Source organism: Eleutherodactylus coqui, chromosome 2 (assembly GCF_035609145.1).
Source record: "Eleutherodactylus coqui strain aEleCoq1 chromosome 2, aEleCoq1.hap1, whole genome shotgun sequence".
In the NCBI taxonomy this organism is placed as follows: domain Eukaryota; kingdom Metazoa; phylum Chordata; class Amphibia; order Anura; family Eleutherodactylidae; genus Eleutherodactylus; species Eleutherodactylus coqui.
This window is the reverse complement of record NC_089838.1, coordinates 13350165-13370582: the sequence shown is the minus strand read 5'-3', so window position 1 is coordinate 13370582 and position 20418 is coordinate 13350165. Positions and strand designations below refer to the sequence as shown.

General features: G+C 48.3%; 1 protein-coding gene across 1 annotated transcript in view; it reads right to left on the bottom strand.

Moving 5' to 3' along the window:
* The window catches only part of LOC136611105 (E3 ubiquitin-protein ligase RNF213-like), a 228127-nt gene that overhangs the window by 155610 nt on the left and 52099 nt on the right, over positions 1-20418 (bottom strand). The window contains exons 13-14 of the mRNA XM_066590378.1: positions 18110-18250; positions 12592-12756 (exon numbers count right to left, since the gene is read on the bottom strand). Coding sequence (XP_066446475.1) covers positions 12592-12756; positions 18110-18250 — 306 coding nt within the window. The remainder of the gene's footprint in view (positions 1-12591; positions 12757-18109; positions 18251-20418) is intronic.

Sequence of the window (20418 nt, the reverse complement as noted above, 5' to 3'; positions counted from 1 at the left end):
TAGATATTACACCAAAGTTTTGCAAGAACAGAGAGATGTAATCTGAAGCCAACAAGAAGGACAGAATGCCTGACTACTTAACTCCTTGCAAAAAGACTGGAAACTGGAAGTGTCACACCTGGATAATGATTAACTTAATTGACTAAGTGATTAACCCTGCCTCAGGCGGAACTGCGGACATTACATATATGGATATGCACTGGATTTAAGCCAATAGAACAATAAGACAGTCACGCATTCCTAGTGACACGGCAAGGGTTATAAAACAGCATGTAACCTCTTGCGTAGTCAGACGGAGCCCACTTGCCCCCGAAGCGTTCCTCAGGACGAGGCACTACTGAGAAAGGAGCCCACCGACTACTTCACTGAAGTGGATGCCAATACCATCGTCAGCAAGAGAAAATACAACAGGTTTATAACGACCATCACTTCATGTCAACTTTCGGTTGAAAATCGGCATCCAAAACAGAGCTGTGGAGCTATCAGCCCTGAAACTTCAGAAAGTTAGGTACCTTCCAACGGTTGACCTAGTTGTACGTCAGCTGCCATATACCTCCAAGCTGTCAATATCACCTTCACAGTCCCACCGTGAGGGAGAAAGCAGGTCGATTCCAGGCGCCAATAAAGAAACAATGCTATTCACAACCACTTCCCTGTGCTGACCAAGGCTGGAAGGCTTGCGACGGGAAGTTCCTGGTTTGCGTATCTTGAAGAAGTGGTATACGCAGCTGACTACCCCCAGCATGGGAGTAGGGGGATCTAGAACCCCAGGACTGATCTCTGGCCTCAGGTCGCATAGCTGAAGCACAGCATGACTTTGATGCTGTGTATCCTGACAACCCCCGTCCGGCCGCAAAGGTACACCAGTACGGGACTCTCACTGGTCCCTTTGAAAAAAACGCCAGCCGTAGAGAGGGACGAACCCTAAGAATTTGCTGACAGTACAGGCATAGACTGTTTCATTGACTCCTGTAAGCAATAATGCAGGAGAGAACAATGCAAAAGGATTGCAGCGGTCTTCTGGATCCGTCCACCTTAATTCCGTTGAAAGTGTTAACTTCCCTATACGATTCGTCTCGCAAGGGAATAGGATGAACTAGTTTTGCTGAGGATTAACGCTCTACACTTGATCCGCAATTAGAGACCGCTCTGGTTATAGAGGCCACCGTTTCTCCATCCACAATATAGGAAAAAATGTGGCCTGTTCCGCACCCATCAGGGTCAGCAGGGGACTCTGTCTCCTCCGGTATCATGCCCGTAGGCTACCCATGTCCATACGGACACGGATGATAGAACTAGCAGTCCAGGTTCCTAGGAACCACCAGATATCTTATAGTTCCGAAACCGCCCAAAAGGGAGCGGACTCACCGTTGGTCAGCATGTCATAGCCGACTGGAGGGGCCTTCTATAGATGTATCTATCCCTGTATCCCTGTCGGAGTTAGGACCCAGAAACACCACTAGATGCCAACAAGTCTGGAGTGTGCAGAAAACGACATGCTCTCTGGCTGCACATCACTCTTGTCTGTGGCGGAGTGCACATAGTATATGGCTCCAGCCCGTGGCTCTCCTGTAATCGGAGATCGCACTAACGTTACCTGCAGGAAGATGCAGGTGGTCATCCCAGGGGAGCTAGCCGTTGGATAAAGCTGCGGTGCTCGAGCTCAGCCACTGCAGAGCGGACATGAGGCGCGATGTGTTCGCAGAATTCCTGTGATAGTAATTTTTCCATCTGGAAGGTACCACAAGTCTCAGCAAGGCAGGAGAAAAGCCCACAGGCAGTTCGACAATATTTCTCATAGGACAGATTATTCTGTGTGGATGTAAATTTCGTGTCATAGCGAGATCACACACTGTACATGGTTCTAGCTGTCCGTGTGTCATCCTGGCCTCGGACCCTGCGGTAGGTTGCCTGCAGGTAACTGCAGGAGGGGTAATAGGGCAGCTAGTCGTTAGGCCAGACTCAACCCGATCCGGCCTGCCATCAAGGCCAGAGTACAGCTGACAATCAGTTTGAGTAACATTGTCCGTAAGATGAGATATTCACTGCTGGATGTAAATCTCGTACTGTAGCGAGAGCGCACATCATCTGTGGCTGTGTCCGGACCCTGATTACGTGTCATTCTGGACTCAGACCCTGGATGCAGGGAACTGCAGAAGGACAGTTACCGAGGGTAATACCCGGACCAGTGCATGTGCTGCTTCAGGCACGAAAGGTACCACAGGTCTCAGCATGTCTGTAGTACTATCTACAATCAGCTTGGACCCGGTCATCCGTAAAACGAGATATTCTCTGGCTAGATATAATCTCGTACTGCAGCGAGACCGCACATAGTATGTGGATCTGTCTGCCCCCGTCCGCGTGTCATCCGGACACGGACATTGCGGTATGTCTGCCTGCAGGGGGGCAGCAGAAGAGCTACTGACGAGGCAAGGCTCAATCTAATGCAGGGAGCGAAGAGTCCAGAGACTTCCTGTGTAAGTACTGACAAGACATTGCATACTGTTGTCCGTTGGAAGAGATCTTCGCTGCTGGATGTAATCTCAGATGTAGCGAAAGTGCACGCAGTATGTGGCTCTGGCCGGCATCTGTCCATGTGTCCTCCTAGACGTGGATCCTGCGGTACATCTGGCTGCAGGAACTGCAGGGGATCATTGACAGGCAAAAATCAACCTATTGCTTGGTAGACATGGGGAGCGAGGAGTCCGGAAAATCCCTGTGCGAGTACTCTATTCATTATGGAGGTACCACAGGTTTCAGCAACCCCAGGTGGGAGGATGGAAGGTGCTAGGCGCATTTGGAGTGGTCAGGATAGCCGTGAACCGCCGCATGACGGCGAAACGGACCACACAAGAAATATAAACCAGCCTACGGCAGACATAAACACAAGCTGTACGTGGCGAGCTACACAAGCTGTTCAGAGGCAAATTACACCAAAAACCTGCTGGCGGCCCTGCACTCCAAGCCAATCAGCGGCAAAACACATGGGTCATACACCAGTCTATCCTGCCTTGCGGTGATGTATGCAGGACACGTGCCCTAGACGGCGCTGCAGGCTGCACAGCGACTAAAAACAGCAGCTGTGCAGTGATTATGAGACATAGCCATGCGTCACATAGCAAAAGTATAAGCCCGCGCAGCAGCTAAAATCCAAGACCGTACAGCGGTAAATGCACCTATATCGCGCAGCAACACGAGGCCATGTGGCGGCGAATACGATGGCCGCGCCAGGGACCTGGCAGAGCTAATGCCAGGGACATGGCAACACTGTAGGTCCTACAGTGTAGGACATATGGCAGCGCTAAGGTCCCATAGCAATGCTGTGACACCTGGCAGCGCTTTGACATCACGGTGGGTTCACGTGCCAGATTCAAATGGCCGTGTGGCGTCAGATTAAAAGAGACGCGTGGCACCAAATTTTAAAACAGCTGCACGGTGCCAACCTTAAAGGGCGGCTAACCAATGTCAGTGCGGAGGAAGTAGGAGCACGAGGTCACATGACCACGCAGCGGTGAGCGGTGACTTGAAGTGTAGTCCAAGACACCAGCAGGGGCTAGGATGTTATGGTGCTGCTAACATGGCAGCACTGGGTTACAGACAGTCGTGCAAGCTAGGCCGGGCGCGTGGTTGCACTGAAAGAGGGAGGGGGCAGCACGGCGGAAAAATACTCCTCCCCACACTGCCGCCATAACGCCTAAACTGCATAGCAGCTCTTTTCGGCGGCCATATGGCGGCTAACCACAGCCCTTCTGCGGGTGGCACAACACGAGCCACGGCCCGACACCAGCATAAGCCGCAGCACCAGCATCACCATAAGCCACGAGCAGCAAGAGCATAACCTGCGAGCGTCATGACCAAAAACAAACTGCAGTGCATTACTACCTGCCATGGGCGGCACAACACAAGCCGCAGGTGGCGCAATGTAAGTCACTACACAAACACCAGGGAACACCCCATTACAGTCCGCACGGCAGCGGTCTAACAAAATAAAACCACATACCGTATTTTCCAGCTTATAAGACGACCCCCAACTGTCGACTTATACGTCGGGAATACGCTGTAAAAAAAAAATCAATACTCACCTCTTGACAGAGGTAAGGTGGCTTCCTAGCTCCAGCAGAGCTTCTCCCCACCATCAGACAGGGAGGGCAGACGGACTGTAGGAAAGGAGGGCTCTAGGGCTGGCAGGTCACATCCAGGTTAGGGCCTGCATGTTCCTCCTTGTCTTCCGAAGGACTGGGCAGACAACAGAAGGTTAGCTCCATTCTGTTCGCCCACCTCGGCGGGTTAACAGGGAGAGTCCTGCCTCCCTGTTATTCCCTGATCTTTTGGATAAAAATGAAAAATAAAAGATGAAAAAAAGTCTCTGTAGGAGAGACAGTCTGCCTCCTACGACACTAAGCTAAAAACTGAGCTAGCATGATGGGTATAGCTGGGTATAGCTAGTGGGAGGAGTTAACACTTTTATGCTTAGTGTCGCCTCCTAGTGGCAGAAGCTATACTCCAAGGTGTTTGCTGCGTCCCCCAATGATACAGATGAGAAAACAAGATTTATTCATACGTATAACCTCAAAACCTACGACAATTGAAATAAAGAGGAAAAGATAAGAGACTTGCAAAACAAGTCCCCCCTAACTTATAATCTCTACTTGATATGGAGGAAAAATAGATTTAAACATCAGTTGATGTCGGCCCTCCCTCCCTTGATCCCCATTATACCCAACCAGGATTTTCCACCAAGCATTCAGGGAGAGAGGCTGATATGGTGGAGGAACAATGGCATCACATTATTACACCAGTTTTAACGCTAAATAGGCCACTTTCCCCACAAAAAATCTCTGAGAAATACATGGTCCCTGCGCATCTATGGATAGAAGTAAACCAGATATGCAGCTTCATACGCTCTAGACTATCCCGACCCCTTACCTCGGTGAATCCAACCCCCCTTTGAGACGTTCTGTTTGAGGTCACCTATGCAACCTTCACATGAGGATAAACTCCCTTTCATGAAACGTTGGGAAATAGACCTGAACTTTTCTTTATCATTAGAAAGATTGCCTCACTGCTGTAACTTTATTTCTAAGGGAAGCCATCAAGTAACTAATGGAATCCTCATACAAGATACTTCATAGAGCATATTATGTTTCAATGACCATTTTTCACCTACTTCCTCCCCTATTGCTTTAGGGGGTGTGGAACTCTGGGGTCCGTATCACATATATGGTGGACATGTCCGCTAGTGAGATCTCTGTGGGGTCAAGTAACCAATCTAATAACATGAGTAGTGGGTAAAACTTTTCAATGCTCCCATCGGCTTGCCTCCTGGAGGACAAACCTGGGGGTTTTACAAATCAACAGCACAAGCTTTCCCATACATCTGCCTGCATGGCGGCTAGAACTTATATTGCGCCCAAGTGGCTTTCGCCTGTTCTAGACGTGGAACCAGTTGTAACGAGAATATCTCGAATGATGCTATATGAAAAGTTGTCCGCCATGAGGGAAGATTGTCTGGAAGGATTCCTTAAGACGTGGCAGCCATGGTCTGAGTACCTAAATATCCCAGGCTTGCCCCGGCTACTAACGTTGTGAGGGGATGACTTTGGACCATAAATAAGGGAGGGGGGGTGGGGGTGGGGTGGAGAGGAAGGGTGAGAATTTGACAATATTATGAAACAGGGGAAGAAGAGGCGTGAGGGTCAGGAAGTAGAACACATAGTACTACGGTATTAAGCTTATCCTGTTTGCACCAGAACATCCAATATATTAAGCCATTAAGGCAATGTTTGTTTGTAAGTCTGTTTATTTGTTTGTTATGATGTTTATGCGATTGAACATATAAGATCCCCCTGCGAGGAGTAATAAGTAGCACAACAGTTTGTTATGAAATAACTTTGTAAAATCATTAATAAATCCCTTTAAAACTAAAACCTACAACGATTAGAGATGAGCGAGCACCAAAATGCTCGGGTGCTCGTTACTCGGGACGAAATTATCGCGATGCTCGAGGGTTCGTTTCGAGTAACGAACCCCATTGAAGTCAATGGGCGACCCGAGCATTTTTGTATATCGCCGATGCTCGCTAAGGTTTCCATTTGTGAAAATCTGAGCAATTCAAGAAAGTGATGGGAACGACACAGCAACGGATAGGGCAGGCGAGGGGCTACATGTTGGGCTGCATCTCAAGTTCCCAGGTCCCACTATTAAGCCACAATAGCGGCAAGAGTGCCCCACCCCCTCCCAACAATTTTTACTTCTGAAAAGCCCTCATTAGCAATGCATACCTTAGCTAAGCACCACACTACCTCCAACAAAGCACAATCACTGCCTGCATGACACTCCACTGCCACTTCTCCTAGGTTACATGCTGCCCAACCCCCCCCCCCCCCCAACACCCAGTGTCCACAGCGCACACCAAATTGTCCCTGCGCAGCCTTCAGCTGCCCTCATGCCACACCACCCTCATGTCTATTTATAAGTGCGTCTGCCATGAGGAGGAACCGCAGGCACACACTGCAGAGGGTTGGCACGGCTAGGCAGCGACCCTCTTTAAAAGGGGCGGGGCGATAGCCCACAATGCTGTACAGAAGCAATGAGAAATCCAATCCTGTGCCACCTCCATCAGGAGCTGCACACGTGGGCATAGCAATGGGGAACCTATGTGCCACACACTATTCATTCTGTCAAGGTGTCTGCATGCCCCAGTCAGACCGCGGTTTTTTATAAATAGTCACAGGCAGGTACAACTCTGCAATGGGAATTCCGTGTGCATCCACAGCATGGGTGGCTCCCTGGAACCCACCGGCTGTACATAAATGTATCCCATTGCAGTGCCCTGGACACCAGAGCTAACATCAGATTAAATGCAGGTGGGCTTCGGCCCACACTGCATGCCCCAACCTGACCGGGGTTTTTAATTCATAGACACAGGCAGGTACAACTCCCTATTGTGAAGTCCCTGTGGACCGACAGCATGGGTGGGTGCCAGGAAGCCACCGCCGGCACATAAATATATCCCATTGCATTGCCCATCACAGCTGAGGTAATGTGATGTTTAATGCAGGTGGGCTTCGGCCCACACTGCATGCCCCAGTCAGACTGGGGTTCTTTAGAAGTGGACACATGCAGTTACAACTCCGTGTGGACCAACAGCATGGGTGGGTCACAGGAAGCAACCGGCGGTACATAAATATATCCCATTGCAGTGCCCATCACAGCTGATGTAACGTCAGCTTTAATGCAGGTGGGCAAAAAATTAATTGGATTACACTGTAGGCGAGGGCCCCAAAAAATTGGTGTACCAACAGTACTAATGTACCTCAGAAAAATTGCCCATGCCCAACCAAGAGGGCAGGTGAAACCCATTAATCGCTTTGGTTAATGTGGCTTAATTTGTAACTAGGCCTGGAGGCAGCCCAGTTTAAATAAATATTGGTTCAGGTGCAAGTTTCAACGCTTTAATGAGCATTGAAACGTATAAAAATTGTTTAGAAAAATTATATGACTGAGCCTTGTGGGCTTAAGAAAAATTGCCCGTTCGGCGTGATTATGTGAGGTTTCAGGAGGAGGAGCAGGAGGAGGAGGAGGAATATTATACACAGATTGATGAAGCAAAAATGTCCCCGTTTTTGATGGTGATATAGAACGATGCTTCCATCCGCGGGTGCAGCCTACGTATTGCTTAGGTATCGCTGCTGTCCGCTGGTGGAGAAGAGAAGTCTGGGGAAATCCAGGCTTTGTTCATCTTGATGAGTGTAAGCCTGTCGGCACTGTCGGTTGACAGGTGGGTACGCTTATCCGTGATGATTCCCCCAGCCACACTAAACACCCTCTCTGACAAGACGCTAGCCGCAGGACAAGCAAGCACCTCCAGGGCATACAGCGCGAGTTCAGGCCACGTGTCCAGCTTCGACACCCAGTAGTTGTAGGGGGCAGAGGCGTCACGGCGGACGGTCGTGCGATCGGCTACGTACTCCCTCACCATCCTTTTACAGTGCTCCCGCCGACTCAGCCTTGACAGGGGAGCGGTGACAAAGTCTTGCTGGGGAGCCAGAAAGCTGTCAAAGGCCTTAGAGAGTGTTCCCCTGCCTGTGCTGTACATGCTGCCTGATCTCTGCGCCTCCCCTGCTACCTGGCCCTCGGAACTGCGCCTTCTGCCACTAGCGCTGTCGGATGGGAATTTTACCATCAGTTTTTCCGCCAGGGTCCTGTGGTATAGCATCACTCTCGAACCCCTTTCCTCTTCGGGTATCAGAGTGGAAAGGTTCTCCTTATACCGTGGGTCGAGCAGTGTGTACACCCAGTAATCCGTAGTGGCCAGAATGCGTGTAACGCGAGGGTCACGAGAAAGGCATCCTAACATGAAGTCCGCTATGTGTGCCAGGGTACCTGTACGCAACACATGGCTGTCCTCACTAGGAAGATCACTTTCAGGATCCTCCTCCTCCTCAGGCCATACACGCTGAAAGGATGACAGGCAAGCAGCATGGGTACCCTCAGCAGTGGGCCAAGCTGTCTCTTCCCCCTCCTCCTCATCCTCCTCATGCTCCTCCTCCTCCTCCTCAAGGCGCTGAGATATAGACAGGAGGGTGCTCTGCCTATCCAGCGACATACTGTCTTCCCCCGCCTCCGTTTCCGAGCGCAAAGCGTCTGCCTTTATGCTTTGCAGGGAACTTCTCAAAAGGCATAGCAGAGGAATGGTGACGCTAATGATTGCAGCATCGCCGCTCACCATCTGGGTAGACTCCTCAAAGTTTCCAAGGACCTGGCAGATGTCTGCCAACCAGGCCCACTCCTCTGTAAAGAATTGAGGAGGCTGACTCCCACTACGCCACCCATGTTGGAGTTGGTATTCCACTATAGCTCTACGCTGCTCATAGAGCCTGGCCAACATGTGGAGCGTAGAGTTCCACTGTGTGGGCACGTCGCACAGCAGTCGGTGCACTGGCAGACGAAACCGATGTTGCAGGGTGCGCAGGGTGGCAGCGTCCGTGTGGGTCTTGCGGAAATGTGCGCAGAGCCGGCGCACCTTTCCGAGCAGGTATGACAAGCGTGGGTAGCTTTTCAGAAAGCGCTGAACCACCAAATTAAAGCCGTGGGCCAGGCATGGCACGTGCATGAGGCTGCCGAGCTGCAGAACCGCCACCAGGTTACGGCCGTTGTCACACACGACCATGCCCGGTTGGAGGCTCAGCGGCGCAAGCCAGTGGTCGGTCTGCTCTGTCAGACCCGGCAGCAGTTCGTGGCCCGTGTGCCTCTTATCTCCTAAGCTGAGTAGTTTCAGCACGGCCTGCTGACGCTTGCCCACCGCTGTGCTGCCACGCCGCGCGACACCGACTGCTGCCGACGTGCTGCTGCTGACACATCTTGAGTGCGAGACAGAGGTTGCGGAGGAGGAGGAGGAGGAGGTTGGTTTAGTGGAGGAAGCATACACCACCGCAGATACCACCACCGAGCTGGGGCCCGCAATTCTGGGGGTGGGTAGGACGTGAGCGGTCCCAGGCTCTGACTCTGTCCCAGCCTCCACTAAATTCCCCCAATGTGCCGTCAGGGAGATATAGTGGGCCTGCCCGCCTGTGCTTGTCCACGTGTCCGTTGTTAAGTGGACCTTGGCAGTAACCGCGTTGGTGAGGGTGCGTACAATGTTGCGGGAGACGTGGTCGTGCAGGGCTGGGACGGCACATCGGGAAAAGTAGTGGCGACTGGGAATTGAGTAGCGCGGGGCCCCAGCCGCCATCATACTTTTGAAAGCCTCTGTTTCCACAACCCTATACGGCAGCATCTCCAGGCTGATAAATTTGGCTATGTGCACGTTTATCGCTTGAGCGTGCGGGTGCGTGGCGGCGTACTCCAACACTTGCGCTAGCGACGGCTGGACAGTGCGCTGACAGACATTGGTGGATGGGGCCGAGGACAGAAGAGGTGAGGGTGTGGGTGCAGGCCAGGAGACGGTAGTGCCTGTGTCCTGAGAGGGGGGTTGGATCTCAGTGGCAGGTTGGGGCACAGGGGGAGAGGCAGCGGTGCAAACCGGAGGCGGTGAACGGCCTTCGTCCCACCTTGTGGGGTGCTTGGCCATCATATGTCTGCGCATGCTGGTGGTGGTGAGGCTGGTGGTGGTGGCTCCCCGGCTGATCTTGGCACCACACAGGTTGCACACCACTGTTCGTCGGTCGTCTGCACTCTCAGTGAAAAACTGCCAGACCTTTGAGCACCTCGGCCTCTGCAGGGTGACATGGCGTGAGGGGGCGCTTTGGGAAACAGTTGGTGGATTATTCGGTCTGGCCCTGCCTCTACCCCTGGCCACCGCACTGCCTCTTCCAACCTGCCCTGCTGCTGCCCTTGCCTCCCCCACTGAAGACCTGTCCTCAGTAGGTGTAGCAAACCAGGTGGGGTCAGTCACCTCATCGTCCTGCTGCTCTTCCTCCGAATCCTCTGTGCGCTCCTCCCTCGGACTTACTCCAATTACTACTAGCTGAGTGATAGACAACTGTGTCTCATTGTCATCGTCCTCCTCACCCACTGAAAGCTCTTGAGACAGTTGCCGGAAGTCCCCAGCCTCATCCCCCGGACCCCGGGAACTTTCCAAAGGTTGGGCATCGGTCACGACAAACTCCTCCGGTGGGGGAGGAACCATTGCTGCCCATTCTGGGCAGGGGCCCGAGAACAGTTCCTGAGAGTCTGCCTGCTCCTCAGAATGTGTCATTGTAATGGAGTGAGGAGGCTGGTAGGAAGGAGGAGCAGCAGCCAGAGGATTCAGAGTTGCAGCAGTGGACGGCGCAGAAGTCTGGGTGGTCGATAGATTGCTGGATGCACTTTCTGCCATCCACGACAGGACCTGCTCACACTGCTCATTTTCTAATAAAGGTCTACCGCGTGGACCCATTAATTGTGAGATGAATGTGGGGACGCCAGAAACGTGCCTCTCTCCTAGTCCCGCAGCAGTCGTCTGCGATACACCTGGATCAGGAGCTCGGCCTGTGCCCACACCCTGACTTGGGCCTCCGTGTCCTCGCCCGCGTCCACGTCCTCTAGGCCTACCCCTACCCCTCAGCATGGTGTATTAGCAGTAGTGCAGAAACAGAACGCTGTAATTAAATGTCCTGCTTATTGGCCTGTGGTTAGAGGCTGACTTCGCTTACGGAACACACAGAAGAGCCAGGAAATAATTTTGCGCAAGCCTGCTGTAACACTTAGCTGGCTGCGTATGAATTAGGACAACTACCCCCAGCACAGACGCAGTACACTGAGGACGGTCACAGGCAGCCCAAATAGATTTTTTTTCCCAAATGTTTTTGGAAAGGCCCACTGCCTATATACACTAAATATGTCTTCTCTCTCTGCGTCACCACTAGTGGCCCTGGACTATGTAAAATAACTGCACACTGTTGCACTGTGGACAGGAATACAGCGGTGATGTAACAGCCAACACAGAGCCAGGAAAGAATTTTGCGCAAGCCTGCTGTAACACTTAGATGGCTGCGTATGAATTAGGACAACTACCCCCAGCAGAGACCCAGTACAATGAGGACGGTCACAGGCAGCCCAAATAGATTTTTTTCCCAAATGTTTTTGGAAAGGCCCACTGCCTATATACACTAAATATGTCTTCTCTCTCTGCGTCACCACTAGTGGCCCTGGACTATGTAAAATAACTGCACACTGTTGCACTGTGGACAGGAATACAGCGGTGATGTAACAGCCAACACAGAGCCAGGAAAGAATTTTGCCCAAGCCTGCTGTAACACTTAGCTGGCTGCGTATGAATTAGGACAACTACCCCCAGCAGAGACCCAGTACACTAAGGACGGTCACAGGCAGCCCAAATCGATTTTTTTTTTCCCAAATGTTTTTGGAAAGGTCCACTGCCTATATTCACTTAATGTGTCTTCTGTCCCTGCCTCACCAGCACTACTGGCCCTGCACTATGTATAATTACTGCAGGACGCAATGCTCTGCACGGCCGATATACAAAAAAAAAAAAAATGTGCAACACTGCAAAAAGCAGCCTCCACACTACTGCATACGGTTAGATGTGGCCCTAAGAAGGACCGCTGGGGTTCTTGAAGCCTAAAATACTCCTAACACTCTCCCTATAGCAACTCCAGCAAGATACCACTTTCCCTGATCTCTGTCAGAATGCATCTGTGGCGAGCCGCGGGAGGGGCCGATTTTTATACGCGGGTGACACCTGATCTCGCCAGCCACTCACTGCAGGGGGGTGGTATAGGGCTTGAACGTCGCAGGGGGAAGTTGTAATGCCTTCCCTGTCTTTCTATTGGCCAGTAAAGCGTGCTAACGTCTCAGAGATGAAAGTGAAAGTAACTCGAACATCGCGTGGTGCTCGTATCAAATAACAAGCATCTCGAACACGCTAATACTCGAACGAGCATCAAGCTCGGACGAGTACGTTCGCTCATCTCTAACAACGATGCTTTGGGTGACTCCACTCCTCGCAGTAGTTCTATAGCTGTTTTGACATGATTTTTGAAAAATCTGCAGTCAGCACCTCCCCACCCCTGGTTCTGCACCATTTTAGAATTACAATTATACAGACCCTTTACAGACCAATGTTTTTTTGTTTTTTTTTAATCTTACCTCTGAAAACTTTTCAACCTCCTCATTGCTCTGGTCTCCCTTAGCAGACATAAGCATAAGTTTATTCAGCAATTCCTTCAACTCCTCCAGTGTGTAAGAGCGGTCATTTATGCTGCCATCTCCTCCTCCTTGGAGATTCAACTGTATCACACTGTCCGGGGTAACCTGTGCAATCATATGGCATCATTGGAATAACATACAATATGATGTATATAGTAATAGAAATCCAAAACTGAATTGGATTCAATGTAGAGCTGACCTGTTGCTAGATTGTCACTCTGAAAAGTGAGGATGCCTCAAACCGAAACCCTGCCAAGTAAATAAATGTAAAACAAATGTACTTACCATTGTATTCCTTGCTTTACAGAATAGAGGAATAGAACAATATGGCTGAAAAATTAAATTACAATAATAAAATGCTTTAACCCCTTAGTTACAACCCATATGTTTTTTCCCATCCTGGGTGTCTGGGATTTATTCCACAGGGCCGGAAAAACACGTTGGCCTTGTGGAATAAAGCCCTGGGATCGGAGAGTGTGACAGCTCACGGCTCTCGGCTACATCCCGTAGTCTGGAGCGGTCATCGGGGGCTGCAGTGTGTGATTCCCAGTCACGTGTTCATCATTATCCATAATGGCGAAGATATAAAAGTTTAAGAAGTTAAAGTTTTATCTCCCTTCACGAATTCGATCTGTGAGGGGAGATGAAATTACTCAACTCTGGCCTCCACGATCTTGCCCGACGGATCTGGTCCCGTAAGGACCTTTACCGGCTGCTGCGCATGTGCGCCGCCTGCAAACTGGTGGTATTCATGCACAGAAGCCTATAGGGCCCGGGAAATTAAAAATCTCCTTGCTCCCGGCTATCAAAGGTGGATTAACCGAGGATCATGGTTTACATCATCGCCGTCATCCGATGGATAACAGCAATTATATAAAAGTAAAAAAAAGTTTAAAGAGTTAGAGTTTCATCTCTCCTCACGAATCAGATCTGTGAGGGGAGATGAAACATATTACCCAATGCCTCCATGTTTTCCCCCAAACCCGATCATGCTCCAATGAGCTTCCCTGGCTTCTGTGCATGCGTCCCCCAGCAAAATGGCGGATATGTGTATAAGTTGAGAAGGGCCTGGGAAATTTAAAATCTCCTTGCTCCCAGCTACCAAAGGTAGCAGAGAGCCTGAAGCTGTCACCAGGGGGCCCCGATGAGCGGTTCCCACTCACGTGATCACCGTTATCCAAGGGGATAACGGGGATCACGTAAAAGTTAATAAAAGAAGTTTAAATAGTTGAAAGGGGTTTTCCGGGGAAAATACTACTGATAACCTATCCTCATTATAGGTCATCAATAGCTGATCAGCTGGGGTCTGTCGCTTGGGCCCCCGACCGATCAGCTGATTGTGCGCTCGCTGACTGCGCCATAATTTCACAAGGGTCGGAGCGGAAGTCTCTGCTCCAACCTCTGTGTAGTGGCCAGCACGGCTCCCTTTGATTTCAATGAGAGGTCAGCGCGGACATTTCCGTTGCCTCCGACCCCTGTTTAATTGTGGCCCTGTCAGCAGGTGCACAATCAGCTGATTGGTCAGGGTCCCAAGCAACAGACTCCAGCCAATCAACTATTGGTGGCCTATCCTGAGGATAGGTCATAAATAGTATTTTCAGATTTTCCCTGGAAAATCCCTTTAAAGTTTCATCTCCCCTCAACGATTTGATCAGTATGGGGAGATGAAATCTCTTACCGGAGGCATTCGGATTTGTCCCCAAACGCGACCATCCTCCATGGACCTTCCCTGCCTTCTGCGCATGCACCCGCCGGCAAGAATGTGGACGCATGCGCAGGAACAGAGAGGTTCAGAAAATTTTAAATCTCCTTGCTACTGGCTACCAAAGGAAGCAGAGAGAATGGAGCAATGACAAGCGGTCCTTGGTCACATGGCATCGGTATCCCATGGTATAAAAAGATAGCGATCTACCTTATTTAGTTCGCTGTCTGTAATGCCTACATAATTCACAAGAAGTCCCAGGGAATGTTCACTTTTCTGCAGTTCTAGGGGCGGCTTGTTGAGTGCGTTCTGTGTTACAAGTTTGATGAAGTGCAAAGGCTCACAGAGCGCCACTTTCTACACCCCATCCCTGCCACTGAGGTCAAGAAATACCCCCCAAAAAGTGGCTGGTTTGCAGTAAGGAGGAGGGATACCCGATTTTATTGCCCCATGTGCCCATCAAAACCAGTAATTAAGATTTAGGGAATGCCAAGAAAGGGGTGGGGGATTCTTTTTAGGAAGTACATTCTTTTAAACTTTTTTTCTATACAAGTGAGCAATAGGGCCCGGAATGTATTTAGCTATGCCTTAAAAGCCAAAGGGTGTTCCCTGCATAACAGACCTAGCCATATGTCCAGTAAGCAGAATGGGGCTACAATGGGGGATTGCTGAACACAGAAGTACTGGTGCTATAAAATTTGGGGTGCATCTCCCCAATTTTCCCTACTTGAAATAAAGAAAACTGTCCTGAAAGTGACATAATTGTGAAAAAATTGAACATTTTAATTTATTTTTCACCTGCTTTATAATAATTTTTTCAAAAAACTGTGGGCTCAGAATGCTCAGTACACACCTAGATAAATGGGCTGAGGTGTCTAGCTTTCAGAATGGGATCATTTATATAGTAATTAACTGACAATGCACTTTAAGAACACTTCATGATGTCACTTCCTGTTTAGACCTCACACACATGCATTAAGGCCCGTTTAGACAACGATTATCAATCAAGATTCGCTCAAAAGCCGTATATTGAGTGATAATTGTGTCTAACTGCACTGACATCGTGCAGTTTTCGTTAAGCCATTGCTGATCTTTCAGCATGCTGAAAGATCAGCGATGAGTTATCAGGAATTCACAGCGGGATACAGCTATTACTGTTGTTTCAGCTGTATCCCACTCCCTGAAGACAGGCGGGTATATGAAGAACACAGCTGTCCAGCTGTGTTCTTCATCCCCCGCCCAGAGCACTCGGCTGTATAACAGCTGGGCGCGTGGAGCACTTGGCTGTATAACAACCGAGTGTCCGAGCGGAGAACAGCTGGATGCAGAAGACAAGCAGGGACACCCCGCTTGTCTTCTGCATCCCCCACTCGGAGCGCAAGGTGATCGCTCAACGTTTGAACGATCACCTTGCGCTAAATGCACACAACGATTATCACTTAAAAGTCATCTTTTGAGTGATAATTGTTGTGTAAATGGGCCTTTGCACATTAGGGTTTGCAGTTGCCACTCATTCACCATTACAGGACTATTAAGGGGGGATTCTGTGATGGAAATATTACCCCTGGACAAAGAGGTTGCAACAAGCGTCGGGGTGTTTTGTGCATCATATGTGGGTTCCCTGTAAGCTTCTGACATATTCATGGTAGACACTTTATCATAATATGCTTTTCAACCCTTTCCAATCCAATTTGTATCCTGGTTTTCCTAGGGGGCTTACTCTTTTTCTACCGTTATACAACGGCACTATATGCTGGCTAAAGCCAGTACTGCATGAGATGACACGTTGGATAGGCTCCGACAGCAGAGAGGCTGGCAATATACAGTAAGAGAACCCCGACGGACGTCTTCCAACATCCGAGCTGTACAGCCTTAAATCAAAATGTCTTCAGGGGTCAGACAGTGGATTGGAAAGGGTTAAGAGTCTTTTTTTTTAGAGAGAGAGGTTTAGTGGCAAGATTTGCAATAGTTCTCCATCATTTATATATATATATATATATATATGCGCTTGCACTTTGTTAACAGACTGTATGTAGCCTTCACCTCCTCCATCTATACTGAGTATGATCCCCCCTATGAATGACCAAGTTTCTGTATCGTGGGTGGGTATTTTTCATGCCTTTGATATACTCATTGCTGGTATGCAATCATGTTATTACTAGTTTTCAGGAGTCTCTATAGAGAGGTTCATTGCTATGTTTTTATAGCATTTTTCACATTTATACATCCATACTTTGTTTAAATATATATATTGCATGCAGCATCTTTTCTCTACTTTACATTTTATATGATTATTGTGATAGCACCTATGATTGATTATTTAAAATATTTTTGAATGTGTTGTTCCTAATATACAGGATACTTATAATGTATTGTGTGTTTTATATAATAAAAAAAGATATAGTATGTAATTCTCACTCCATCCTTTTGTGCTGTAACTCAATATATGGCGGAGTGATACACAATACTGATTTGTTTGGCATTTCTACCAAATACTGGCCTTACTGTTATATGGATACCCTCTGTTATTCCTATACACAAGTGAGCAATGGGGCCGGGAATTAATTCAGTTGTGCCCTGAAATCCAATACGTGTTCCCTCCATTACAGGCCGAGTCATGTGTCCAGTAAGATTGTGGGTACAATAGGTATGTTTCTGAACACAAGACAAACAGGGGGATCCATTTTGGGGTGCACATCCTCATTTTCATGTGCACTAAAGTTAAAAAAAACTGTCTATAAATTTGCAAAAGTATGAAATTTAATTTTTTTTCTCTTCTAAATTCCCTTAACGCCTGAAAAAAATCAGTGGGGTCAAAATACTCATGACATCCCTCAGTAAATACATTAAGGGGTTTATTTTTTTAAATGGGGTCATTTGTGGGGGTTATCTACCATTCTGACACCTATAAGCCTTTGCAATCTTGGTTTTGGGTAGAAGAAAATGTTCCTCAAAATTTAAATAATTAATGTTAAATTTTTATGCCTCCTAAATGGTTTAAAAAAACACAAAAGTTTTTCAAATGTGCATTCAGAATAAAGTAAACAGGTGAAAATATATATCCTATCAAAAATGTGTACAGTATGTTTGGACATATTTGAGATATTACAGTTGAAAATGACAATTTTTCCCAATATTGGTACTTTTAATAAATATACACGAATTATATCGGTCTATTTTTGCAACGTAAATGAAGCACAACATGTGGCGAAAAAACAGTGTCAGAATCACTAGGATATGCAAAACCTTTACGGAGTTATGCTATGTTGAACGACGCATGTCAGATTTTCAAAATTTGGCTCCGTCACTAAGGCACAAAGAGGCTTTGTCAAATGTGCTTCCAGAATAAAGTAAACAGATGGAAATATATATCTTGTCAAAACTTTGCACATTATGTTTTGACATATTTGAGATATTGCAATTGAAAATGTGAAAAAAAATACTATTTGTTTCAAAATTTTCCCAATTTTGGCACTTTTAATACATTTACACAAATTACGTCTTTGTTTATCACCTAAATGAGGTACAATCTGTTGCGAAAAAACAATGTCAGAATTACTTGAATATGCAAAACCTTTATGGGGTTATTCTATGTTAAAGTAAAAAAGGTGGCCTGGTCATTAAGGCACAAACAGGCTTGGTCACTAAGGGGTTAACCGGGGGATTGCTATAACCGCTTACATTAACTCATGCACAGACAACAAAAGTGTCACCAAGAAAATTCAGAAATTCAAAACCTTTTTATAGATTAATCACCTTTTTGTTGTCGTTGGGTGCTTGGATTAGGTACACCCCACTTTTATTTATCGTAGTCGCCAAAGACAATGAGGACAGTTCCACCGATCCGTGACTCTCTTTCACAGTCTTCAGCCACTCTATATGACGAGCAGAGTCTCTCTAAACAAATGAAATTAAAACACTGAAGCCATTATTTAACTCTGTATTAACCCCGTCTGTTAGAAGAGGGCCGTGAAAAGCTGAACCCACTTCTCTCTATAGGGGTCTCCTGCAGGGAACTCAAGCGATCAGCTACTATCTATATAAAGTAACAAATCATTGCACAATACCAATAATTTTACTTCTCGTATGATTCCCCTTCCCCCTAGAAGAAGATGGTCCGACCAATCACTGGCATGCCGTGCTCAATTTTGCAGGTGGACGGAACAGAATTAAACATTGTTGAGGGGATCTTTTTTGTGAGGGTGTTTCTGGCAATCTGTCAATTCATAAAACGTGTAACCAACAAGACGTTGTGAACAGTGGCGGGTCAAGTTGCTGAGCAATTTTCTCTCTAATGACCCTTTTACATGGGAGGATTTTTGTTCAGGATCATTCAAATTACCAGGGGAGCGGAGAAATTTGGACGATAATCGTCCTGTGTAAATGCATGCAGAAAACTGAACGACGAGCCTTTTAGTGTAGATAGTAGTCATGCAAGGTTTGTGAACGATAACCATCCCGCGTAAATGGGCCTTAAAGCAGATAAGGAATTAATGTCTGCATCCTGACTGGTCTAAGGCCTCCCTCACACAGACATGTTTAGACAGTGTTTGGCGCTGCCTTTCAGCGCAGCGCTAAACGCTGTACAACGCTTCCATTCATATCAATAGGGCTACTCACACAAGCATCAAAACGTATTGTCAGTGATGTATATTCTATCTTTGGCAGTTTTCAGCCCTGAGACGCCAATTAAAATAAATGGGCAGCGGTTTCAGTGCTGCTGAAAACGTAGTACGATTTGGTACTACGTTTGGGGCAGCATTAAATGCAAGTGCTGCTGGCTGCACTACCTAAAAAAAAAAATCAATACTCACCTAGCTGGCGCTGTTGGGGTCCCCGCCCCTGTTCTCTAGAGTTTCGGGTAGGCTGCCGGGCCCTTGTCAAGCCAACAAAGCATCTATTGCTAGTGATGGGGATTGAAATCTGCACCTCTCAGGGAGATAATGCTCTGATTGGTTCAGAAGTGCCAGCCCCACCAACCAGAGGCAGCGCTCAATGCACCAATCACAGCTATTCAATGAATGACTATTATTGGCGCATCAAGCGCTGGCTGTGATTGGCTGAGGATGCTGACACTCAGCGGGCTTAGCCAATCAGAGCAATCTCTTGCTGGAGGCAGGGTTTTCAAAAGATTCTCGGAAAACATCGTCAAGGGCCTGGACAGCGCCAGCTAGGCGAGTATTGATTTTCTTTTTTTCAGCATCCCTTGCAGCCAAAACGTTGTCAAAAATGCATGACAACGCTGTTGAAACCGCAGTATACATAGCGTTGAAAAGCGCTGCGTTTCTTCAAACACCTGTGTGAGGGAGGCCTAAGGCAGTGAAAGTCTCACACAGACTGCTCTCCTAGTACCACAGCTTTCACACAGACAGTTCCTTATGCCCCCCCACCCCCCTACACACAGGCTGTTTTCTACCCTTCCTCACCTCACACTACCTTTCTAAAAGGAGCTCAGGGAGGATAGAGCTGCATGGTCCTCGCTACAATTAGGCAGAGTGATTCCTCAGCACTCTACCTGGTCATTAAGAGAAGAGCTCAGTCAATTTGCATGTCATTTACACGGGACGAATGACGGGCAAACAATGCCCGACACTCGCTCCTGTGTATCCTCGCTCCCGTGCTATTACACAGGAGCTAGTGTCGCTGGCTCGCTCACAGAGCGGCCAGCAGGGGGTGGGGAGGCTGCAGGAGATTTCACTCCTTCCGCTCCCCCACCCCTCTCTATTGCCTTAACATAGTGGCTGTTTAATACTGAACAGCTGCTATTTACACCGAGCGATCAGCTCATCACCCATCGTTTATGCTGCATGGACGATGAGCAGATCGCTTAGTGTAAATAGCAGCCAATCAGAATTGAACAGCCGCTATGTTATGTCAATAGAGAGAGGCAGGGGTGAGCAAGGAGAGAAATCTCCGCCAGCCTCCCTTCTGTGAACCAGCAATACTAGCTCCTGTGCAGCAGCATGAGAGCGAGTATTTGCGGAGACTAGTGTGTCCCGTCTAAATGGGCCTTAAGGGAACATTGGTAATGACCCCCCATATGCTCTTAGCACCCAGACCCTCAC